The 22,652-nt window shown below is 42.5% G+C and overlaps 1 protein-coding gene across 2 annotated transcripts in view; it reads left to right on the forward strand.

Annotated features, from left to right (window-relative positions):
- MAN2A1 (mannosidase alpha class 2A member 1) overlaps positions 1 to 22,652 on the forward strand; it is a 197,006-nt gene that overhangs the window by 37,324 nt on the left and 137,030 nt on the right. For both annotated transcript variants that reach the window (XM_004009111.6, XM_060416082.1), the window contains one exon: positions 6,967 to 7,111. In XM_004009111.6, the coding sequence (XP_004009160.3) occupies positions 6,967 to 7,111 (145 nt within the window). The remainder of the gene's footprint in view (positions 1 to 6,966; positions 7,112 to 22,652) is intronic.

Consider the following 22,652-nt stretch of genomic DNA (forward strand, 5'->3'; position numbering starts at 1 on the left):
AAGCCCTGCTCTTTCTGTGTATCTGTTATACATAACAAGTCTCACACGTGTACTGCTGCCTTCTTTTTACTGCATATGCCTGTGTGCGAGGGGAAGGGAAGAGCTCTGGAGCTGTCCAGGATGGAGGTTGCTGGCCACCTGTGGTTGTGCAGCACGCCAAGTGTGGCAAGTCTGAGTTGAGATATGCACTGAGATCCACACACAGTGTTGAAGATTTAGTGTGGACAGAAGAATGTAAAATATCTTGCTTATTTTATTTTGATTATGTATTGGGATGGTAATATTTTGAATATATTGGGTTAAAATATATCATCAAAATTAATTTCAACAATTTTCCTTTTTTCGGTTTAGTCAGAGCTGTATTTTAAAAATCAGTTATGCAGTTATTTAAAAGAAAGTTGATATATATTTCCCTAAACATAATCAATTTAGGGAAATATATATTTATATACATAAATATATAAAAACATACACACACATCACATATATGTATACATATGATACATGCACACACGTACAGATACATGTATATACATGTGTGTGCACACATACATGTATGTGTGTATGTATACGTGTGTGTATGTGTAATGTTTAGGGATATATATTTCCCTAAACATGATAAGTTTTACCATTTTCATGAGATATTCTCATTCTCTTTATGATCTATAAGGCTATTCATTTCTTTGATTGATTTCCTTTCTTAGAAAGGGTTTATTTATGAATTTTAGTTTGATCCTATTTTTATTTCTACTATTTTTAGTTTGCTGCCCAGTAATATTTAAGGCTACTTTCAGATAATAATTACTGGATTTTAATTTTGAGATATTGCGTTTTGGATTTCAAATAACTTCTATCTTTCATTTATTTATTTGTTTATTTTTTCCTATCTAGGTAGTATGATTTTATTTTCTTTACACTTTTGCATTTATTTACAGAGACTTTCCTCTACCCTGGATTCTTTTTTTTTAAATGAAACAAAGATGAATATTTTTAATGACAGAAGGTACAATTCACAAAGAAGAGAGATGACCTAAATCATTAGACACCTTAACAATAAAGAAGCAAAGATATGTAAAGGAGAAATCAGAAGAAATATGAGGGAAAAGAAAAATATAAAATCATAATGAGATGCATTAACATTTCTCTGAGAATATCAAGTGCAGAAAAAATAAGAATAGGAGCATCTTGAATGATGTCATTAATAATTTAAATATAATTGATTTATGTTTAATTCAGTTCAGTTCTGTCACTTAGTCGTGTCCAACTCTTTGCGACCCCATGGATTGCAGCACGCCAGGCCTCCCTGTCCATCACCAACTCCTGGAGTTCACTCAAATTCATGTCCATCGAGTCAGTGACAGGATCCAACCATCTCATGCTCTGTCGTCCCCTTCTCCTGCCTTCAGTCTTTTCCAGCGTCAGAGTCTTTTCAAATGAGTCAGTTCAGCGCATGAGGTGGCCAAAGTATTGGAGTTTCAGCTTCAGCATCAGTCCTTCCAGTGAACACCCAGGACTGATCTCCTTTAGGATGGACTGGTTGGATCTCCTTGCAGTCCAAGGGGCTCTCAAGAGTCTTCTCCAACACCACAGTTCAAAAGCATCAGTTCTTCAGTGCTCAGCTTTCTTCATAGTCCAACTCTCATATCCATACATGACCACTGGAAGAACCATAGCCTTGATTAGATGGACCTTTGCTGGCAAAGTAATGTCTCTGCTCTTCAATATGCTGTCTAGGTTGGTCATAACTTTCCTTCCAAGGAGTAAGTGTCTTTTAATTTCATGGCTACAATCACCATCTGCAGTGATTTAATTAATTTATATTAATCATATCCTGCACAAAGATATTTAATGTGTTGTATTTCACACATTGTTTTTAGATGTGCATGGGACATTTAGAAAAGCTGGCAAAAAGGTAGACATAACTGAATTTCAGAAAGTAGAATTCTTTTTTTGTGTGTGTGTGATTCAGTTATATGTTATTTGTGAAATTATTTTCCATTATAGGTTATTAGAAGATACTATCGTTCCCTGTGTTATACAGAAAACCTTTGTTGCTTGTTGCATATCTATTTTTTAAAATTAGAAATCTAGCATTCTATTCATACTAAGTCAAACAAGTGGAATCAAAATGTCATAAACTTTTTAGTTAGACAAAGATTCATAAGTTTTCTAAAATATATACATGTTATTTATATATATATATGTATACAAAAGCTTTTCCAAGATGCTTGAAAAAGGCTTGAGAAAGAACATTAAAAAAAAAACAAAATTGATGGAGAAACTGGAAAACATGAACTAAATGAAGTGGGAACACCAGATATGAAATAGAAGAAGTGACACAGGCTAGATTACACAGGCTAGATAAAAGTGACAGATTCTCGCGCAGTCTGGTTGCTTTTAAACGTGACTGCTCATTAGAGACATACCTGGGCCTCTGGCAAAAAAGCAATACCTGGACATTTGTATTTGAAAAAAATACCGAAATAATTCTGCTGTGCATCTAGATTTCAAGAAGTGATTACAGGCTTTTCTGTTAAATGGTAGTTTTGCTGATACAGAATCCTATCTATGATTTTTCTGTTGACCAATCATGATACAGTGATATTAAGTAATAGTTACATCATCACAATAGTAAAAGATGTTTATTAGTTTTCACCATCAATTGCCAGACAAAAAAATAAAATCTGTACAAAAAATTGGGCAGATTACAGTTGCGAGGTACAATGGGAACTTGATCTTGGTGACTCTGGCAGTATAGATGGTCGCATGCAGTGTAGGGTCAGGCAGAGCGATGTGCTCAGTGGAAATGCACACACACGCGTGTTTTCGTCTGCTAAGCCAGGCTGTGTCTTTCGGTTGGTGCATTTATTCTGTTTGCGTTTAAGGTAATTCTTGATATGTAGACCAGAGTTCGATCCCTGGGTTGGGAAGATCCCCTGGAGGAGGGCATGGCAACCCACTCCAGTATTCTTGCCTGGAGAATCCTGTGGACAGAGGAGCCTGGTGAGACACAGTTCATAGGGTCACAGAGGTGAAGAAACAGTCATAGGGACACAGCGGAAGCCACTTAGCATGCCTGCACACATGACCCTATTACCTTTTTCTTAACTGTTCTGCGTTCATTTTCTATAGGTAGGGCTTTTCCTTGTTTTCTGCCTAGAGAAGCTCCTTTAGCATTTGTTGTAAAGTTGGATTTGAGGATGCTGAATTCTCTTAACGTTGCTTGTCTAGAATGCTTTTGATTTCTCCGTTAAATCTGAGGGAGAGTCTTGCTGGGTAGAGTATTCTTGACTGTAGGGTCTTCCCTTTCATCACTTTAAATACGTCATGCCATTCCCTTCTGGCTTATAGAGCTTCTGTTGAGAAATCAGCTGGTATCCTGATGGGAGTTCCCTTGTGTGTTATTTGTCATTTTTCCCTTGTTGCTTTTAATATTTTATCTCTGTCTTTAATTTTTGTCAGTTTGATTACTATGTATCTTGTTGTGTTCTTCCTTGGGTTTATCCTGCCTGAGACTCTGTGCTTCCTGGACTTGGTTGATTCCTGTATTAGGGAAATTTTCAACTATTATCTCTTCAAATATTTTCTCAGGCCCTTTCTTTCTCTCTCCTCCTTCTGGGATCCCTATACTGTGAATTTTGGTGCATTAAATGTTGTCCAGAGGTCTCTTAGACTGTCCTCGTTTCCTTTCATCCTTTTTTCTATATTCTGTTCTGCAGTAGTGATCTCCACCATTCTGCCCTCCAGGTCATTTATCTGTGCTTCTGCCTCAGTTACTCTTCTCTGTTTGTTCTTTAGTTCTTGTAGTCGCTCAGTTGTGCCTGACTCTTTGCGGCCCCATGAGCCGCAGCGCGCCAGGCCTCCCTCCCCAATTCCCGGCGTCCACCCAAAACATGTCCACTATAGGTCTTTGGTATACACTGTTCGCATCTTCTCAGTCTTTGCCTCCATTCTTTTCCCGAGATCCTGAATTATATTCACTATCATTATTCTGAATTCTTTTTCTGGAAGGTTGCCTATTTCCACTTCATTTAGTTATTTTTCTGGGGTTTTTGTCTTGTCCCTTCATCTGGGACATAACTTTCTGCCTTTTCATGGTGATTTTGGTTTAGTCGCTGTGGGATTGTGGTTCTTCTTGCTTCTTCTGTCTGCCTTCTGATGGAGGAGGCTAAGAGCCTTGTGTAAGCTTCCTGATGGGAGGGACTGGTGGTGGAAAACTCTGGATCTTGCTCTGGTGGGCAGTGCCTTGCTCAGTAAAGCCTTAATCCAGTTATCTGCTGGATTTGCACTCCTTCCCTGGTAGTCTTTTGGCTTAAGGCCAGCCAGCCCTTGGGTCTGCTGGCTCTGTGATTGGGTTATTGGGGACCTCCAAGCGAGTTTATGCCAAAGGGGACCTTCCCAGACAGCTGCTGCCAGTCCCCTGGTGCCTGTAGCGAGCCCTTGCTGACCCACGCCTCTGCAGGAGACCCTCCAACACTAGCAGGTAGCTCTGGCTCAGTTTCCTGTGGAGTCACTGCTCCTTTCCTCTGAGTCTCGGTGTGCACAAGGTTTTGTTTGTGTCCTCCAAGACTGAAATCTTTGCTTCCCCCAATCCTGTGGAAGTCTCGTAATCAAATCCTGCTGGCCTTCAAGGTCAGATACCCTGGGGGTTCCCGTCCCTTTGTAGGGTCCCCAGACTAGGAAGCGTGAAGCGTGACATGGGGTTCTGAACCTTCCCAAGAGTGGGAAAGCTTCTTTAGTGTTACTGCTTTCCAGTGTGTGGGTCACCCACCCCGATAACTTCCCTGGTGGCTCAGATGGTAAAGCGTCTGCCTGCAATGCGGTAGACTCAGGTTCGATCCCTGGGTTAGGAAGATGCCCTGGAGAAGGAAATGGCAACCCACTCCAGTATTCTTGCCTGGAGAATCCCATGGATGGAGGAACCTGGTGAGACACAGTCCATAGGGTCACAAAGAGTTGGATACAACTGAGCGACTCCACGTTTCACCCCGATAGGTATGGGATCTGACTTTATCGTGATCGTGCCCTGCTGTATCTTGCTGTGTCGTCTTCTCTGTCTTTGGACACAGAGTGTCTCTTTTTGTTAGGTTCTGGTGTCCTGTCGATGGCTGTTCAGCAGCTAGTCGTGATTTCGGTGCTTTGGCAGGAGATGAGTGCGTCTTCTGCTCCACCGTCTTGAACTCAGGTTACCGATTTCATTTCATTAGAGAAATTTAAATCATGTATTTAGCTTGCATTATATTGGTTTGCCAGAATGTTTATTTGGGTGTTTTGTAATAGCTTAGAAAACACTCGAACAAGCTTTTTGGCCAATGCAGTTTTTTCCCCTAGTAGCACTGTTCTCAGAGAGTGGTGGTGTTGAGAACCAAGGTGAGAAAGGACTCTGCCTTCCCTAAGCTTTGGATGTGTTGCTCATATTTACTCTGTTCTACAAATTGACAAAGAGCTATTTCAACGTTGTACCTTGGACCAGAAACTGGATCTTGGTGCAGGACCCCAAGGAGTGAATATTTTAAAGTTGGGCTAAAGGAGCTGGCTCCGGCCTTGCTTCAGTGTGGAAGCGTTCACTGACTCTTGGGGACAGAGAGCATGATATGCTCTCGAGGCCGTGGCCCACGTGTTAAGCCAGAGGCTGGTGGGGTTGGCTCTGCGCTCCAGCCTCATCAGCTAGTGTGTGGCCAGTTTCAGATGGGATGCAGATTCTGGGCTTGGCTGTGTTTAGGTTTTAATTAAGTACCTTTAAAGGAGAACAGTGAAATCTTTTCTGGAGGTAGTCCTGAATCTGGGCCAGCCAGAAAGGAGCTGCAGAGCAGTCGCGGAGCTCCGGCAGAGCGAGGCAGCAGGGCACGGGGGCTACAGGGCCTGAGAGGGACCCGCAGGGCTGCGGGACTGTCTCTCCTTCCTGCTGCTTCACAGACAGCCCTTCTCATCTTTGGGGGCATTGTATTTACATCGTAAGTTTCCAAGTGAAAGGTATGTTATTTTCTTAAAATATTTTGTGTTCACTTTCGTATAATTTGCTTGCTATCTTAAAACATTGTTTTGTAACCCATTTGTGTATTAATTAGGGTGTAATTTCCCCAGAGGGCTGTGTTCTTTGTCACACTTAGAATCACAGAGAGTATGAAAAATAAGCCTTTAGGTTTGTTTGGCTTTGTTTTCTTGTAATATTTTTTCCCCAAATGGATTATTATTTAGAAGAAATACTACGTTAGAACTTAGCAAACATTTGAACACTTAAAAGCTGAATCTCAATTAAAAAAAATTATTTTAAACCTAGCTGACCCTGTTATAGTTTTATTTTTAGTATAAAAAAGGTAAACATACATAAGCTAAATTAAAGAATATCTATAGATCCATTTCCATTCAGATATAGAAGTTAAAATATAGGAGATTGGTTGTAAAATAAAGACAAATTGTAAAATAATTTTCAGTACTTTGTTTGAAAATGCTAAAATATTTGGTCATAATGAAATTTTTTGTTAGCTCTTCAGTTCCCATCCTTTTCTGTTAAATTGTATTGGAAGTAAAGTAGGGGAAGAGGAATTGAATGAAGCTATTTTATATTAGGAACAGAAGAGGAATGGGGTTATTTATCTGGTTTATTATGTAGCAGAATTTTAACCTTTATTTTAACCCTTCGAGTGATGGTAAAATGTGTTCTGCCTTAGCCTCTTTAGTTAAGGTCTACAGAAGTAGCTTCATTTTTTAAATATATATATACAGAGTACAGCAACAAGTAGTTTTGAGCAAATATTCCCAACATTAAGTTTAAATTAATAATGGTTTTACATGATTACCTGGAGAAGGGAACAGCAACCCACTCGAGTATTCTTGCCTGGAGAATTCCATGGACAGAGGAGCCTGCCAGACTACAGTCCGTGGGGTCACAAACAGCTGGACATGGCTTACCAACACACGTGCACGCATGACCAGACTTAACTTTTTTTGTCTTTCTATTTTTAGATGTTGGATGTTTACAGTCTAATTCCTTTTGACAATCCAGATGGTGGAGTTTGGAAGCAAGGATTTGACATCACTTATAAGCCTGATGAATGGGACACTAAGCCCCTTCAAGTGTTTGTGGTGCCTCACTCCCATAATGACCCAGGTAAAAGTTGCACTTCAGAAATCTGGAAGTTATTAAGCCCTTGTAGGCCCAAAGTATTTTAATGAGAATGAGGTAAACCTACTTTTCAAATTTTGGGGATGTTATTCTCTGACTTTTAACATATTTTGCATGTCACAGTGTTGTCATTTTATCAGTTTATGGGCCATTCAAGGATAATACTTGTGCACTGTGAAATAGGAGTAAACACAAGAAGGTCTTAGCTTTGGGAGATGAAAAGTTCCATGCATTTAAGGTAGTGATAGTTCATTTTGGTTCTTCTTAAATATTGTGTGAGAGAATTATTTCCTGTCCATAAACTCTGCATTAGAAAATGCAGAATGCTCATGGTAAGGTTTGTATCTTTAAAATATAGAAACAGCATAAAAGTGGTTAAGAGCCTTGATTTCAGGCATGCATGAGTGAGTCCCAACCGCAACAGTGTTAGACAGCTTTAGGCCAGAGTCAGGTTTTTCCCAGGTGGAGACAGGATGAAGCATTCACTTCATAGAGTGAAAGAGTAAAGGCATATGGCGCCGTCCAGGGGTAACTGCTGTCATTACCATTCATGTTGATACTCGTTCATGGGACACCTTTTGGTGTTTATTGGGGCCAGAGATTTCTCCACCCAGGGTAGAGGAAAGTTGCTGAAATGATAATGGGAAGTGTACTTCGGTGCTCGTTAGTGTGAGGACTGGTAATGAGTGAGTGGCCCATGCATTAGGTTGCAGGGTTTTTGAGCTGTGCTCCCGAGGCCTCTCCCGCAGGGCCGGCCGACTCGTGCTCCTGCTGTTCTCTCGCCTCACCGCCACTGTCAGCGGCGCAGTGCTCAGTCAGGACTTCGCACGCGCTGGCTCTCAGCAGTCAGTTTCGTCACGTTCTTTTCCATAGTTTATTTCTATGTATTTCTACGACAGTAGAGCTTCTTACTTTATGTCTGGACGTGTGCTCTGGTGAAGACTTGCACGTGTGTGTTTGCCCACACACACTGCTTTCAGATGTGAAAGATGGTCTGCAACATAGAGCTTGGGTGCTGAAATGTGTGACCCTCTAGGGTACTGCAATAGTTAGTGTGAGAAGAAGTATGATATAGATCTACGTGAAATCAGCATTCTGAAGCTTTGTGATGAGCAGTCACTGTACACCAGCCTCTGATTTGGTTCCCTTGTCTTTGGTCTTGATGTCTTCATCTAGCTCTGTTTGTCTCAGTCACATTTCCTCTTAGGTGTTTTAAGTCATCACCTCAGCAGGTAAAGAATCTGCCTGCAATGCAGGAGACACAGGTTCTCCCCTTCAGTTGGGAAGATCCCCTAGAGAAGGAAATGGCAACCCACTCCAGTGTTCTTGCCTGAAAAATCCCATGGACAGAGGAGCCTGGCTGACTACAGTACAAAGGGCCACAGAGAGTCAGACACGACTGAGCGACTAAGCATGCAAAAAGGCCCCACCGTGTAGAGGCTGGAGGTTTGGGGCCAGCCTGAATGAGGCAGCCCTCCGGGTGTCCTCGGGCTTGTTTATTTGTGTATCTATGAAATGGAGGTCGTGTAGGTGGAGCAGCATCTTAAGCGAGATTGAGTTATAAAGTAGATGCAGAAGGTGATGAAAATCACACCTAATGAAAATTTCTTTTACTGTTTATTTACCCTCTTGAGCACCAGATTAAATAGTACATTTGCATTTAGGGGACATTTATGAAAGACATACTATCTTCATTTATATTTGGATTCACTCATTGAGGTGAGGCGCTCACACTTCACGTATGGGACCTGAGACCGCAGGACTGCGGATTTTTTTTTTTCCTAGAAATCTCACTCTGAAATATCCCTTCATTGAGTGAGACAGTGGCCAAGCGGGTTTTATTATTTAAATTGTTCTCTCCTCTTTTCTCTGCCAATCATGTATAGTTTAATTCTTATCACTTAATTGGGTTTGTGATGTGATTCCATTATGTTTCCTAATTCCAAATCCATAATAGGAGTTCCAAGGAATTCCTTACAGGTTTATAAATACACTTACCAGTGTGTTTCACAAGACCTCCTCATGTGAACACAACTCTCCTTTCTTTTTTATTTTTTAGAGACCTTTATTATCCTTTCTGGAGAAGGGAATGGCACCCCACTCCAGTACTGTTGCCTGGAAAATCAATGGGTGGAGGAGCCTGGTGGGCTGCAGTCCATGGGGTTGCAAAGAGTCGGACACGACTGAGCGACTTCACTTTGACTTTTCACTTTCATGCATTGGAGAAGGAAATGGCAACCCACTCCAGTGTTCTTGCCTAGAGAATCCCAGGGACGGGGGGGCCTGGTGGGCTGCCGTCTATGGGGTAGCTAGAGTCGGACATGACTGAAGCGACTTAGCAGCAGCAGCGTTATCCTTTCCTCTTTTCTGCCATCCTCAATTTCCACTGATTTCATTTCTTATTTTTCTATAATGTGGGCTCTTAACTGGAATGATAGAATCTGTAGTTACCAGGCAGTGTGCCAGATGTTTTATGAACAGCTAATGCTGACAATGACTTTTGAAGGTTAGGGCCACTGTTCATGATGAAGGTGTTACCAAATTGCCGAGGCTACACAGGCAGTAAGTGGCACCAGGGTACTTCCCTGTTGGTTTACCTGGATTGGCAGAGCGGCAGAGAACGTGGGTCTCTTGGTAGGCGCTGTCCTCATTGCCTAGCCCGATAGTTGGCGTATAGTCTTCGCTAAATATGTGTAAAGCCTTCACTAACTTGCCTCCGTGCCCCGCCACAACTTTTTCACACTGTGTGCACACACACACACTTCATGCTTGCATATCAGCACAGATACAAACTTTTGATTGGTCTTCTTACTGGAGTGTAAGCTCAATGAGGGCTTGAACTTTGTCTTATCAACCACTGGGTTGTTAATACCTCCAACAGTAACCAGCACATAGTACAGACCCATTCAGTTAAATAAGCTAATGAACAAAGGAATCTGATTCTGCGGACTCAGATGGAACAGTTGGCTTATTCTTTGACCTATACTTTTAACTGCCCTCCTTCTTGTTGTCTACTTATTTCCGTTCCTTTAAACAATGGCTTCTTTAAAGTGCACTGTATAATTTTGAATACCAATAACAAATGATATTAAGCTCTTAAAGGGCAGGGACTGTCTCTGCCTTTTAAACTTTGTTTGCATTAAGCTTCCTGTTGCAGTTAGCGTGTTGTTCTGTGAGAAGGCATTCTGAATAATTGTTTCTGACTAATAAATGAATCTGTCTGTTGGTATCCTAGCAACCACAGTGGAATCTTTTTGTCTTAGTGAAAGATGTTAATGACCTTTACCCTTAGGCCCTTCTCCACTTGAGTCAAAAGTAATGGTCAGAAACAGGCCTTTTAAAACTAAAGCAATTTTTGCTATCAAGCAAAATGCTGGAGAAAAGAACCTGCTGACTTAATTTTCATTGCTCCTTAACAAAAATAGAATTTAGAGAGCTAAATTATTCTGTAAAAAACTGAGTCATTGAGATCACGAAAAACCACTCTTCAGTAGAGGAAAAGAGATGAGTATGTACACATACATTCCAAGTTCATGTGTGGCTCTGTGATGGGAAGTATTGGTATAATACTCCTAAATGAATGCGCAGTTTACTTGTAAATGAAATCTATATAGAGAGCTTTTCCTTTTCTGCAGCAACAATTTTAAACAAACTTTAGCCCAGTAGTTGATTTCATCAGTGGAGTTTTGTCTGTTGGGGCTAGAAGTATTTGAAATAAATTTTTAGGAAATTCCTATATTAAGTCACCATACTGAAAAAATTATGTTCCTGCATTGTTGTGTATGGAGATATTTTTCTTTGTGGATTGAACTGAAAAGGTACATTTCAAATTATATTTATATATTAATAAAATTTCTAACTATGTCTTCTTCTAGTACATAAGGACATGTAACAATTATCATGTAATATTTTATATGGTTTACATGAGTTAAAACAGACTTGGAAAGGAATTAAGTAAATGCTGATAATTGTGTACCGTTACGCTTTTGAAGTTTTGAATCATAGACCATGAAATTAAATGTTAGTTGATTGATACATGTTCATGTTGTATTTAATAGGCTGATTAAAACACCATTACAGCACCTTTATATCTACAGTCTTAATTCTTTGCTTCCTGCTAGTTAACTGTGGAAATAGTTAATTTTCCTTCCAAGGAAAAAAGTGTGTAGAGAGAAGATAAGGTGTACTAAATGAAAAATTGGACAGCATATTGCTAGTTAAGCAATTTGTAAAATGAACATTAGAAAATAATCCCCCCATGTGGTGTGACTCCAAAACAGAAGGAAGAGTCACACTGGGAAATAATTTACTTTCATAAGTTTTCAGTTCTTTTGCAGAATTTTTGACTGAAATGAGTGTTTAGGATTTTCAGCCTTTTTTTGAAAATTAAGAGAACAATTTTTTTATTTTGTGTTATAATTTGAAATGAATTTGCTTATGGATCCTTATTCTTAAAAAGTCTGTGGAAAAGAGAAACGTGAGGACGTCACAGGGTATTGTTATTTCCCAGCTCTTCCGTTCAAATACTGTTAAGCACAGTCTGGAGAGAACATTTCTGGTTCTCCGTGGGTGAGTGAACGTCCATGCAGGCGAAAGGCCGTGGGGACCGAGCTCAGGCTGCCGGAGGAGACCGGCGGGGGAAGGAGGCGGTCGGGAGAAGGCGAGCTGTGTCTGTGGCAGCAGTGGGGACCGCGTATGTTTCCCTGTTTAGTTATTGTGGGGTGGAGTGAGTTCTTTGGTTTTCGCTGCTGTATGGGAACTCTGCGTTTCTGGGGCTGGGACACTGTGGCCCTCACTGCCGTCTTGCCTCAGGGAGTGCTGGTGTGCGTCGTCCAGTGTAGCCTGTCCTGCAGCCCTGATGAGCGGTGCCTGCAAACCCCGTCTCCCAGGCGGGGATAGTGGGGCTGGGGCCAGTGTAGCTGCTTTCAACGTTGGCAAGTGGGCTCAGATTTGCCTGATTCTAAGCCCCATGTCCTTTCCATTTACTATACTGCCTCTTAAGATGCTTTTAGTTCAGAGGACGCTGCTATTCCTCTTCTTCTTGCTTTATGGGCATTGCCTAATTCAGCACGTTTATCTGAACTTTGGTTTGTTAATAGAGTTGCCAGATTTAGCTGGGCTGAAAAGAAAACAACAGCAGGCTGCTCATTTACATTTTAACTTCTGTGAACAATGCATAATTTTTTACGTGTGCTGCAATATCATATGGTACACACTTGATCTAAACATTTACTATTTATCTGAAGCTCAAATTTAACCTGTCATCCTGTATTTTATCTGGCACTCTTAAATGTTAAGAAATTCTGGCATTTGTTTTTAAGAGATCTCTACAATTGGTACACTGATATTCCTTTTTAGAGGAAAAAAGTCTGATTGTTTGGGCTCTCACTAGACTGTATTCTTCAGGAACACAAATGTCAGGTGGCGCCTGAAATGTAGGTGACCATTAAACATCTTCCAGTTCCCCTGTTTGATTACTTTTGTCTGTCTTCATTCCTGGGTGCTTCAGAGCTCACCACTATGCTGGCTATACAACTCACTGCCGGTACAAGGGAAATTTATCATGTTCCAGGCACTGTGCTAGGTATTGTGTGTGTGTGAGGCGCTCAGTCGTGTCTGACTCTTGTGACCCCATGGACTGTAGACCTCTAGGCTTCTCTGTCCATGGGGTTCTCCAGGCAAGTCTGCTGGAGGGGGTTGCCATTTCCTGCTCCGGGAGTCTTCCCGACCGAGGGATGAACCCGGGTCTCTCCCTGCATTGCAGGCAGATGCTTTACTGCCTGAGCCATGTTTTGAATCCATCAATCCTGGCAGTGACTTTATGATAAAAATCGTGTTTTCACCCTCATTTCACAGATGAAAGAGCAAAGCAAACTGAGACAGAACAGAGGGTAAGCAATGTGTCTGTGGCAGGGCTGGGTCTGAACCCAAGTCACCTGGGTCTGGAATCAGAATTCATAACTATTTTAATGTGGCCTCTTGCAGGTAATACTTGTGAAACCACAAAAAGAGCTTCTAGAAGAATGTCTTTAAGTTTTTCTAAGCCACATGTCAGCTACGTTAGTGTTAGTCCTAGAAAACACCTTAGTGACCTTTGCTGAAGCAGACACCTCACTACGCTGTATGCGATCCTTTCTTTCCTTCCTTCTGTCCTGACCGAAACAGATGGCTTAGTCCTTAAATACGACATTAGTACATGAAATGGTGAGTGGTTTTTCTCATTGCTACATACTGTACCATTGGAAAGTGTTTGAGAAGCAGTATTTTCCAGCTTTTAAATGATTTCTTCTAGAAACTTTGATAATTTGCCCAGTATTGGCTTGCTCATAACACATCCTAAGAGTAATGCCCCCGAAGGAATATACATGTCTCTCATAGATACTTTTCATTATTTCAAATGACCAGACTTTGATTGGACACCACTTAATAGTCCAGAAGTGTCCTCATTTGGTTCAGATAAACACTCATGGATGAAATTCTTCACACAGGAGGGAAGTAACGCAGGGAAGCACAGACGTAGAAAACACTTTGGAGGTGATCTCCCAAGTGCAGGTGTCAGATATTACGGTATGCAGGCCTTCTAAAGGGCCTTTAGAAGAGCAGTACAGACAGAGGCCGCGTCTGGTCAGTGCCCGGCTGGTGTGAACCAGACCCGGCTCTCCTGATAGCCGTGCAGATGGGTCCTTGGGGCGCTGGCAGGGCTCCCGGCGACAGCGCCTTACACAGGTTACAAACATGGTACAGCTCAGACAGGTTGATGGCGAGGCGATACGGCTTCAAGACTGTCAGGGGATGCTGAATCGGCTGGCAGAAAGGTTGGCTTGTCTTGGATATCTGAGTGCGAAAGCATTTGGAGAATCAGCAGATTTGGAAGTTTTCGAAGACTCATCTTCACTTTTGACTCTGCTTCTACTCTCTCCTGAAGATTTAATTACTCAGTTCCCTTCACTGTGCTTTCTTGGCCTGTATTTCCCAGTATTGGTTTCCACTGAGATCCATCACCATATGTAGAAGAATGGTTGCAGTGGCCTCATGTCTTGTTTTCCTCCTATTTTACCTTGTTCAGTTCAGTTCAGTTGCTCAGTCGTGTCTGACTCTTGGCGACCCCATGAATCACAGCACACCAGGCCTCCCTGTCCATCACCAACTTCCGGAGTTCACTCAGACTCATGCCCATCGAGTCAGTGATGCCATTCAGCCTTCTCATCCTCGGTCGTCCCCTTCTCCTCCTGCCCCCAATCCCTCCCAACATCAGAGTCTTTTCCAGTGAGTCAACTCGTCACGTGAGGTGGCCAAAGTACTGGAGTTTCAGCTTTAGCATCAGTCCTTCCAAAGAAATCCCAGGGCTGATCTCCTTTAGAATGGACTGGTTGGATCTCCTTGCAGTCCAAGGGACTCAAAAGAGTCTTCTCCAACACCACAGTTCAAAGGCATCAATTCTTCCGTGCTCAGCTTTCTTCACAGTCCAACTCTCACATCCATACATGACCACTGGAAAAACCATAGCCTTGACTAAATGGACCTTAGTCGGCAAAGTAATGTCTCTGCTTTTGAATATGCTGTCTAGGTTGGTCATAACTTTCCTTCCAAGGAGTAAGCATCTTTTAATTTCATGGCTGCAGTCACCATCTGCAGTGATTTGGGAGACCCCAAAAATAAAGTCTGACAGTGTTTCCACTGTTTCCCCATCTATTTCCCATAAGTGATGGGACTGGATGCCATGATCTTTGTTTTCTGAATGTTGAGCTTTAAGGCAACTTTTTCACTCTTCTCTTTCACCTTCATCAAGAGGCTCTCTAGTTCCTCTTAACTTTCTGCCATAAGGATGGTGTCATCTGCATATCTAAGGTTATTGATATTTCTCCTGACAATCTTGATTCCAGCTGTGCTTCTTCCAGCCCAGCATTTCTCATAATGTACTCTGCATAGATATTAAATAAGCAGGGTGACAATATACAGCCTTGACATACTCCTTTTCCTGTTTGGAACTAGTGTGTTGTTCCATGTCCAGTTCTAACTGTTGCTTCCTGACCTGCATATAGGTTTCTCAAGAGGCAGGTCAGGTGGTCTGGTATGCCCTTCTCTTTCAGGATTTTCCAGTTTATTGTGATCCACACGGTCAAAGGCTTTGGCATAGTCCATAAAGCAGAAATACTTGTTTTTCTGGAACTCTCTTGCTTTCTCGATGATCCAGCAGATGTGATCTCTGGTTCCTTTGTCTTTTCTAAAACCAGCTTGAACATCTGGAAGTTCACGTTTCACGTATTGCTGAAGCCTGGCTTGGAGAATTTTGAGCATTACTAGCGTGTGAGATGAGTGCAGTTGTGCGGTAGTTTAACCATTCTTTGGCATTGCCTTTCTTTGAGATTGGAATGAAAACTGACCTTTTCCAGTCCAGTGGCCACTGCTGAGTTTTCCAAATCTGCTGTCATATTGAGTGGAGCACTTTCACAGCATCATCTTTCAGGATTTGAAATAGCTCAACTGGAATTCCATCACCTCCACTAGCTTTGTTCGTAGCGATGCTTCCTAAGGCCCACTTGACTTCACATTCCAGGATGTCTGGCTCTAGGTGAGTGATCACACCATCGTGATCATCTGGGTTGTGAAGATCTTTTTGTACAGTTCTTCTGTGTATTCTTGCCACCTCTTCTTAATATCTTCTGCTTCTGTTAGGTCCATACCATTTCTGTCCTTTGTTGAGCCCATGTTTGCATGAAATGTTCCCTTGGTATCTCTAATCTTCTTGAAGAGATCTCTAGTCTTTCCCATTCTGTTGTTTTCCTCTTTCTTTGCATTGATTGCTGAGGAAGGCTTTCTTATCTCTCCTTTCTATTCTTTGAAACTATTTCTATTCAAATGGGAATATCTTTCCTTTTCTCCTTTGCTTTTCACTTCTCTTCTTTTCACAGCTATTTGTAAGCCTACCCTGACAGCCATTTTGCTGTTTTTGCATTTCTTTTCCATGGGGATGGTCTTGATCCCTGTCTCCTGTACAATGTCACGAACCTCAGTCCATAGTTCATCAGGCTCTCTATCTATCAGATCTAGTCCCTTAAATCTATTTCTCACTTCCACTGTATAGTCATAAGGGATTTGATTTAGGTCATACCTGAATGGTCTAATGATTTCCCCTACGTTCTTCAATTTAAGTGTGAATTTGGCAATAAGGAGTCCATGATCTGAGCCACAGTCAGCTCCCAGTCTTGTTTTTGCTGACTGTATAAAGCTTCTCCATCTTTGGCTGCAAAGAATATAATCAGTCTGATTTCGGTATTGACCATCTGGTGATGTCCATGTGTAGAGTCTTCTCTTGTGCTGTTGGAAGAGGGTGTTTGCTATGACCAGTGCGTTCTCTTGGCAAAAGTCTATTAGCCTTTGCCCTGCTTCATTCCGCATTCCAAGGCCAAATTTGCCTGTTACTCCAGGTGTTTCTTGACTCCCTACTTTTGCATTTCAGTCCCCTATAATGAAAAGGACATCTTTTTGGGGTGTTAGTTCTAAAAGGTCTTGTAGGTCTTCATAGAACCGTTCAACCTCAGCTTCTTCAGCGTTACTGGTTGGGGCATAGACTTGTATTAGTGTGATATTGAATGGTTTGCCTTGGAAATGAACAGAGATCATTCTGTCATTTTTGAGATTGCATCCAAGTACTGCATTTCAGACTCTTTTGTTGACCATGATGGCTACTCCATTTCTTCTAAGGGATTCCTGCCCGCAGTAGTAGATATAATGGTCATCTGAGTTAAATTCACCCATTCCAGTCCATTTTAGTTTGCTGATTCCTAGAATGTCGACATTCACTCTTGCCATCTCCTGTTTGACCACTTCCGATTTGCCTTGATTCATGGACCTGACATTCCAGGTTCCTATGCAATATTGCTCTTTACAGCATCAGATCTTGCTTCTATCACCAGTCACATCCACAGCTGGGTATTGTTTTTGCTTTGGCTCCATCCCTTCATTCTTTCTGGAGTTATTTCTCCACTGATATCCAGTAGCATATTGGGCACCTGCTGACCTGGGGAGTTCCTCTTTCAGTATCCTATCATTTTGCCTTTTCATAGTGTTCATGGGGTTCTCAAGGCAAGAATACTGAAGTGGTTTGCCATTCCCTTCTCCAGTGGACCACATTCTGTCATACCTGTCCACCATGACCCTCCCATCTTGGGTGGCCCCACAGGGCATGGCTTTGTTTCATTGAGTTAGACAAGGCTGTGGTCCATGTGATCAGATTGGCTAGTTTTCTGTGATTATGGTTTCAGTGTGTCTGCCCTCTGATGCCGTCTCGCAACACCTACCATCTCCTTTGGGTTTCTCTTACCCTGATCATGGGGTATCTCTTCATGGCTGCAGCAGCAAAATGCAGCCAGTCCTTCTTACCTTGGATGGGGTCGTCCCTCCTGACGTTGAACGTGGAGTAAGTCCTCTCGGCCCTCCTGCACCCACGCAGCTGCAGCTCCTTGGACGTGAGGCTGTTCCTCTTGGCAGCCACCCCTGGCCTCGGATGTGGTGTAGCTCCTCTCGGCCGCACTTCCGCGCAGTCCATCGCATCCGGCGCACTTCTGCACGGTCTGTTTTACCTTGTTAGTTTATCTGTTATCTGTGGCTCAGACGGTAAAGCATTTGTCTGCAATGCAGGAGACCCGGGTTCGATCCTTGGGTTGGGAAGATCCCCTGGAGGAGGAAATGGCAGCCCACTCCAGCACTCTTGCCTGGAGAACCCCGTGGACGGCAGAGCCTGGTGGGCCACTGTCCCTGGGGTCGCCAAGAGCTGGGCACGACCGGGCGACTGCGTTTTCCTTCACCTTGCACTCACAGTGCAGATGGTCTTGAAAACCGAGGTCAGGAACCTTAACTCACTTCCTTCTAAGCTTTTGGTGAGAAACAAGGATGGTTTAGACGGTTTTCAGTGTCTGATCTCACTTCTGTTTGTTCAGTATCTTACTGTATTCCCACTGTGTAAGGTGCAGTGAGGCCATGCCCAGCTGCCTTCTGCTCCCTGAAATTGATACATCATTTCACGGCTTAATGTCTTTTCTGTCTCCTCTTGCTCCTTTTCTCTCTAACCAAATGATGTCTAATCTAAGAATCTCTCTTCTATTCTTATAATAGGAACTTAGCATTTCTTTATTCCCACAGTGTTTTTTTATATTTTCACTGTAAAATGTTTTCATCCAACTTAGCTTTATTGCTTTATCATTATTAGATGCTTGGATTGTGTTTGAATGAATAAACCAGAACAGAAAGTTAATTAAAACTCTTTCACAGTTTATCAGTGGGAAAAGTAAGGTTATTTTATACTAGAAATATTGGAATTAAAATTAATCAGCCTGTGAGTTATGGTAACATCAGTTAAAGTTGTTTGTAACCCCTTAAGTGTAGAATTGGATGTTGCAGTTGAACATTGAAAGGTTTGACAAATGATGGAAGAAACTTGTTGATCATTTGTTAATATAGAATAACTTAATTACTAAAATAAAGGAGCTTTTTTAATGAACTCTACTACTATTTTTCAATTTGAAAATATTATGTTAAAATGGAAATAACTTGAAGCATGTTGGATTTTTTTTCAGTGTCTATTTGGGTATATCTCAGAATCTGTTTATGTTTTCTTAACAGTTGGTACCTATTTGAGTGGAATGAATGTGCTCATTAAAAAGTCATTATTGTAGCAATTAAAACGATAACAGTGGAACAATGATTTGAGGGGCATGCCTTCTTCCGGATGTGTGTGTTTTAAATCATCTTAGGGCTGACAGAGCCTTTATAAGTATAAAACAGAAACTTGGAGATGTTGTTAAAGATTATCAGGTTAGTATCAGGACTGTGAACATGATAGAGCTAATAGTACGTGCTGTCTTTGACCTTTGGTTTCATTTTCAGCTGAAGTAGTAAATTTGCATTTTTTTCCCCAGTCCTTTTGGCCGTACAGTTCGTTCATCTATCAAGCACTTCCTGACCTTTTGCTGTGTGGACTGTACCAGGTGCTAGAGTCGTGAGAACTGACTTGTTTGAAGTTCAGCTTGTAGTGTTTATCTAGGCTTGCTTCTAAAACTTGCATGACCTGGGGCAAAAGTACATGGAGGCCCTCAAACACTATGTCTAAACATTTAAATGTTATAAATCAAACGAATACATTGCTAAATAAAATAGATCTTTTCCTGTTGCCTTAGGGTATAACAGCTCAGTGATCTGGAAGGCCAAGTGAGAGTTGAGAGCGCTTGGGCTTCAATTTTGCATTGGCTGTGCTGCTGCTGCGGGGGGCGCTGGCCTCTGGGCAGCCCGGCCCGGTCTGGACCCAGGAGGGTGCTTCTTGCGGACACCGCAGCCCGCTTCCCACACCCCTGCAGACTGTACCTCCTGGCAACTGCCGGGCTCGCGGCCACCTGCACGTCCACCAGCCCTGGCAGGGTTGGCCTAGCAGAAGGCCCTGGGGGGCTCACGAAGCTGGCTGCGGGTGACCAGGCACGGACCAAGCCCCGGGGACGCAGAAGGGCAGGGCTGTGTGCTGCAGAGCTGGCTGCGGGGCGACCAGGCATGGGCCAAGCCCCGGGGACGCAGAAGGGCAGGGCTGTGTGGTAAGGACAGTGGCTGGGCATGGCCTTTGCCTGGTGGGTTTGTCATGTGGAAAGGGTGGGTTCAGAGGAGGAGCAGGGAGACCCCTGGGGTCCAGTGCGCAGGGAAGGCGCTCCTGCCCAGGCCCCTGGCTGGTCCTGTATGTGCTCTCTACCAGACAGACAAAGCGCTCCTCAGACGCTCAGATCCCACAAAGCGTGCAGACTGTAAGCTAGATCAGAAGTCGACAATTTAAAAAATAAATTGTGTTTTGTTAGTGAACAGTTATTAGATGTGTATTTGCTTATGATTAAGAATAAGCAATAGTTTTCAACTGTGTTATTTTTATATTTTAGAAATTAAAATTTTTTCTGATAAAAATGATAGTGACTTTGAAATTATGATGCCTGAATAAAACTTCTAATTGTGTACTCTTTGTTTTTAACATTTCCCCACTTATTTAAAATAGTGATTAGCTGTTTTATGGGTGTTGGTGGTGTTAGAATGAAAAAGGATAAATTGAAAGGTATTCTTAATGCTGTTCTAGCCCCGTTTCAGTTTCTAAGTATATTCAAGGGAAAGAAAAAGGCTGTGAATTGACCATTTAAGTAAATCAGTTTGCATCTGAATGTCCCAAGATTATTAAATCTCGACATAGGAATGTAATTTAATATCACAAAAATTCATCCCATACAATATTTTATAAAATGCTATCTTTGTGACTGGTCTCATGTTAATACACAGTTGGAGTTTTACAGTAATTTAGAGAAGAAAGAGTCAATTCACTGTAAAAGGGAATACTTGATTACCCTATTGTATAAGAGCAATAAAAGCTAATTTGCTGTTATATTACTCAGTATTGAAAACTGCAAGAGGCTGTCTTTCTGTTCATTCGGCATTAATGGTGCTGTATCGTAGTGATACTCATGTCTATTATAGATGAGTTTTATGGAAGCCTTTTAAGTTGACATCTCTGAGCTTGTCTTTTGGCTCACGTAAATATCTTTGACATATTGTCTGCATGATTGTTGAAGGGCGAATGAAGTGTTGAAGGCAAAATGGATTAATCAGCCACTGTGATTTCTCTGTGAACACTCCCCTGATAAACTATTCTTTGAAATGGGCTGAGTTCATCACAAAGTATAACTGATGAAAATAAGTAGTTGTATTTTAAAAAAGTCTTTAACTTATTAAACTTCATAAAGACTGTTTCTTCTAAATTTGCCTCTTATGCTGGTATTTTATTATTAAATTAATTTCAGAGTCATTTCACTGTTCATAGTTCTTTTCTTTAATTGCATTTATAAGCCAAATAATGGGGATTAATTTTGACTTCTGTTAAAACTTAGGTAGAAAGTGGTAGATGTGACGTCTTTTTTGTTCAGTCGCTCAGTCGTGTCTGACGCCTTGCGACCCCAGGGACTGCAGCAGGCCAGGCTTCCCTGTCCTTCACCATCTCCCAGGGTTTGCTCAAATTCATGTCCATTTAGTTGGTGAGAAAATCCAACCGTCTTGTCCTCTGTCGTCCCCTTCTCCTCCTGCCTTCAGTCTTTCCCAGCATCAGGGTCTTTTCCAGTGAGTTGGCTGTTTGCATCAGGCGGCCACAGTATGGGAGCTGCAGCTTCAGCACCAGTCCTTCCAGGGACTGCTCGGGGCTGTCTCCTTTAGGATGGACGGGTTGGGTCTCCTTGCAGCCCAGGGCTCTCCAGGGTCTTCTGGAGCCCTCGCCCCTGGCCTGCCGGGGAAGCTCCCTTCGGGCTCCACTGCTAGTTCTACGCGTTTACAGCGACTGCCTCTGCTAAAGTCTTGAACCCCTGAAATTATCCGTGAAGACTGGAGTCAGTCCGCCCCCAAATCCTGTTGCATCGATGTTTCGGCCTCCTCCCGTGAATTGCAGATGTTCTGCTGCTGCTGAGTCGCTTCAGTTGTGTCCGACTCTGCGCGACCCCATAGACGGCAGCCCGCCAGGCTCCCCCGTCCCTGGGATTCTCCAGGCAAGAGCACTGGAGTGGGTTGCCGTTTCCTTCTCGCAGATGTTAATAATGGCATCTAAAATGGTCAGTTTTTTCCAGAAGTTTTTCAATTGACTTGGCTCTGACCCATCAGAGAAACCACCATCTACGACAGCTGTATAGTCTTACGGAAGGTGTTTCTCAAAGCATAAGACTTGAAAGTCAAAGTTAGTGCTTGGTCCACGAGCTGCCGAATGGATGTTGTATGAGTGGGCATGAAACCACTGTGAATGAGGTTGTGTATCTTCATCAGAGATCTGCGTGACCAGCTGACCATTGTGAATAAGCAGGGCTGTTTTGAAAGGAATCTTATTTTCCGAGTAGAAGATTTCAGTAATGGGCTTAAAATATTCAGTACATCCTATGGTAAACATACGTGCTGTTATCTAAGCTTGCTCTTCGGTTTATAGAGCACAGACAGAATAGATTTGCATAACTCTTAAGGCCCTCGGACTTTGGGAATGGTAAATGAGCGCTGGCTTTGCCTTCAAGTCACCAGCTACATTATCCCCTAACAGGTCGGTCAGCCTGTCCTGTGGGGCTTTGCAGCCAGGCGTTGATTTCCCTTTTCTAGCTCAGAAAGCCTGAGACGGCATCTCCCTGCAAGAGAATGCTCTTTCATCTGCACTGCAAGTGTCTTGTTTAACGTAGCCGCCTTCATGCGTGACCTTAGCTGGCTTTTTCCGGATAACTTGGTGCAGCGTCTGCATTCGCACGGGCCGTTTCCCTTGCTGTTCCACTTGTATGTTACGGAGATGGCGTCTTTCTTTGAACCTCATGAACCAGCCTCTACCAGCTTCAGACTTTTCTTCATCTTCCTCAACTCTCTCAGCATAGAACTGGGGAGAGTTAGGCCTTGGTCTAGGTTTGGCTTTGACTTAAGAGAATGTGTTACCGGTTTGATCTTCTATCCAGACCACCAAAACCTTCTCCATGTCAGCAATAAGGCTGTTTAG

Source organism: Ovis aries, chromosome 5, assembly GCF_016772045.2.
Source record: "Ovis aries strain OAR_USU_Benz2616 breed Rambouillet chromosome 5, ARS-UI_Ramb_v3.0, whole genome shotgun sequence".
Classification (NCBI taxonomy): Eukaryota; Metazoa; Chordata; class Mammalia; order Artiodactyla; family Bovidae; genus Ovis; species Ovis aries.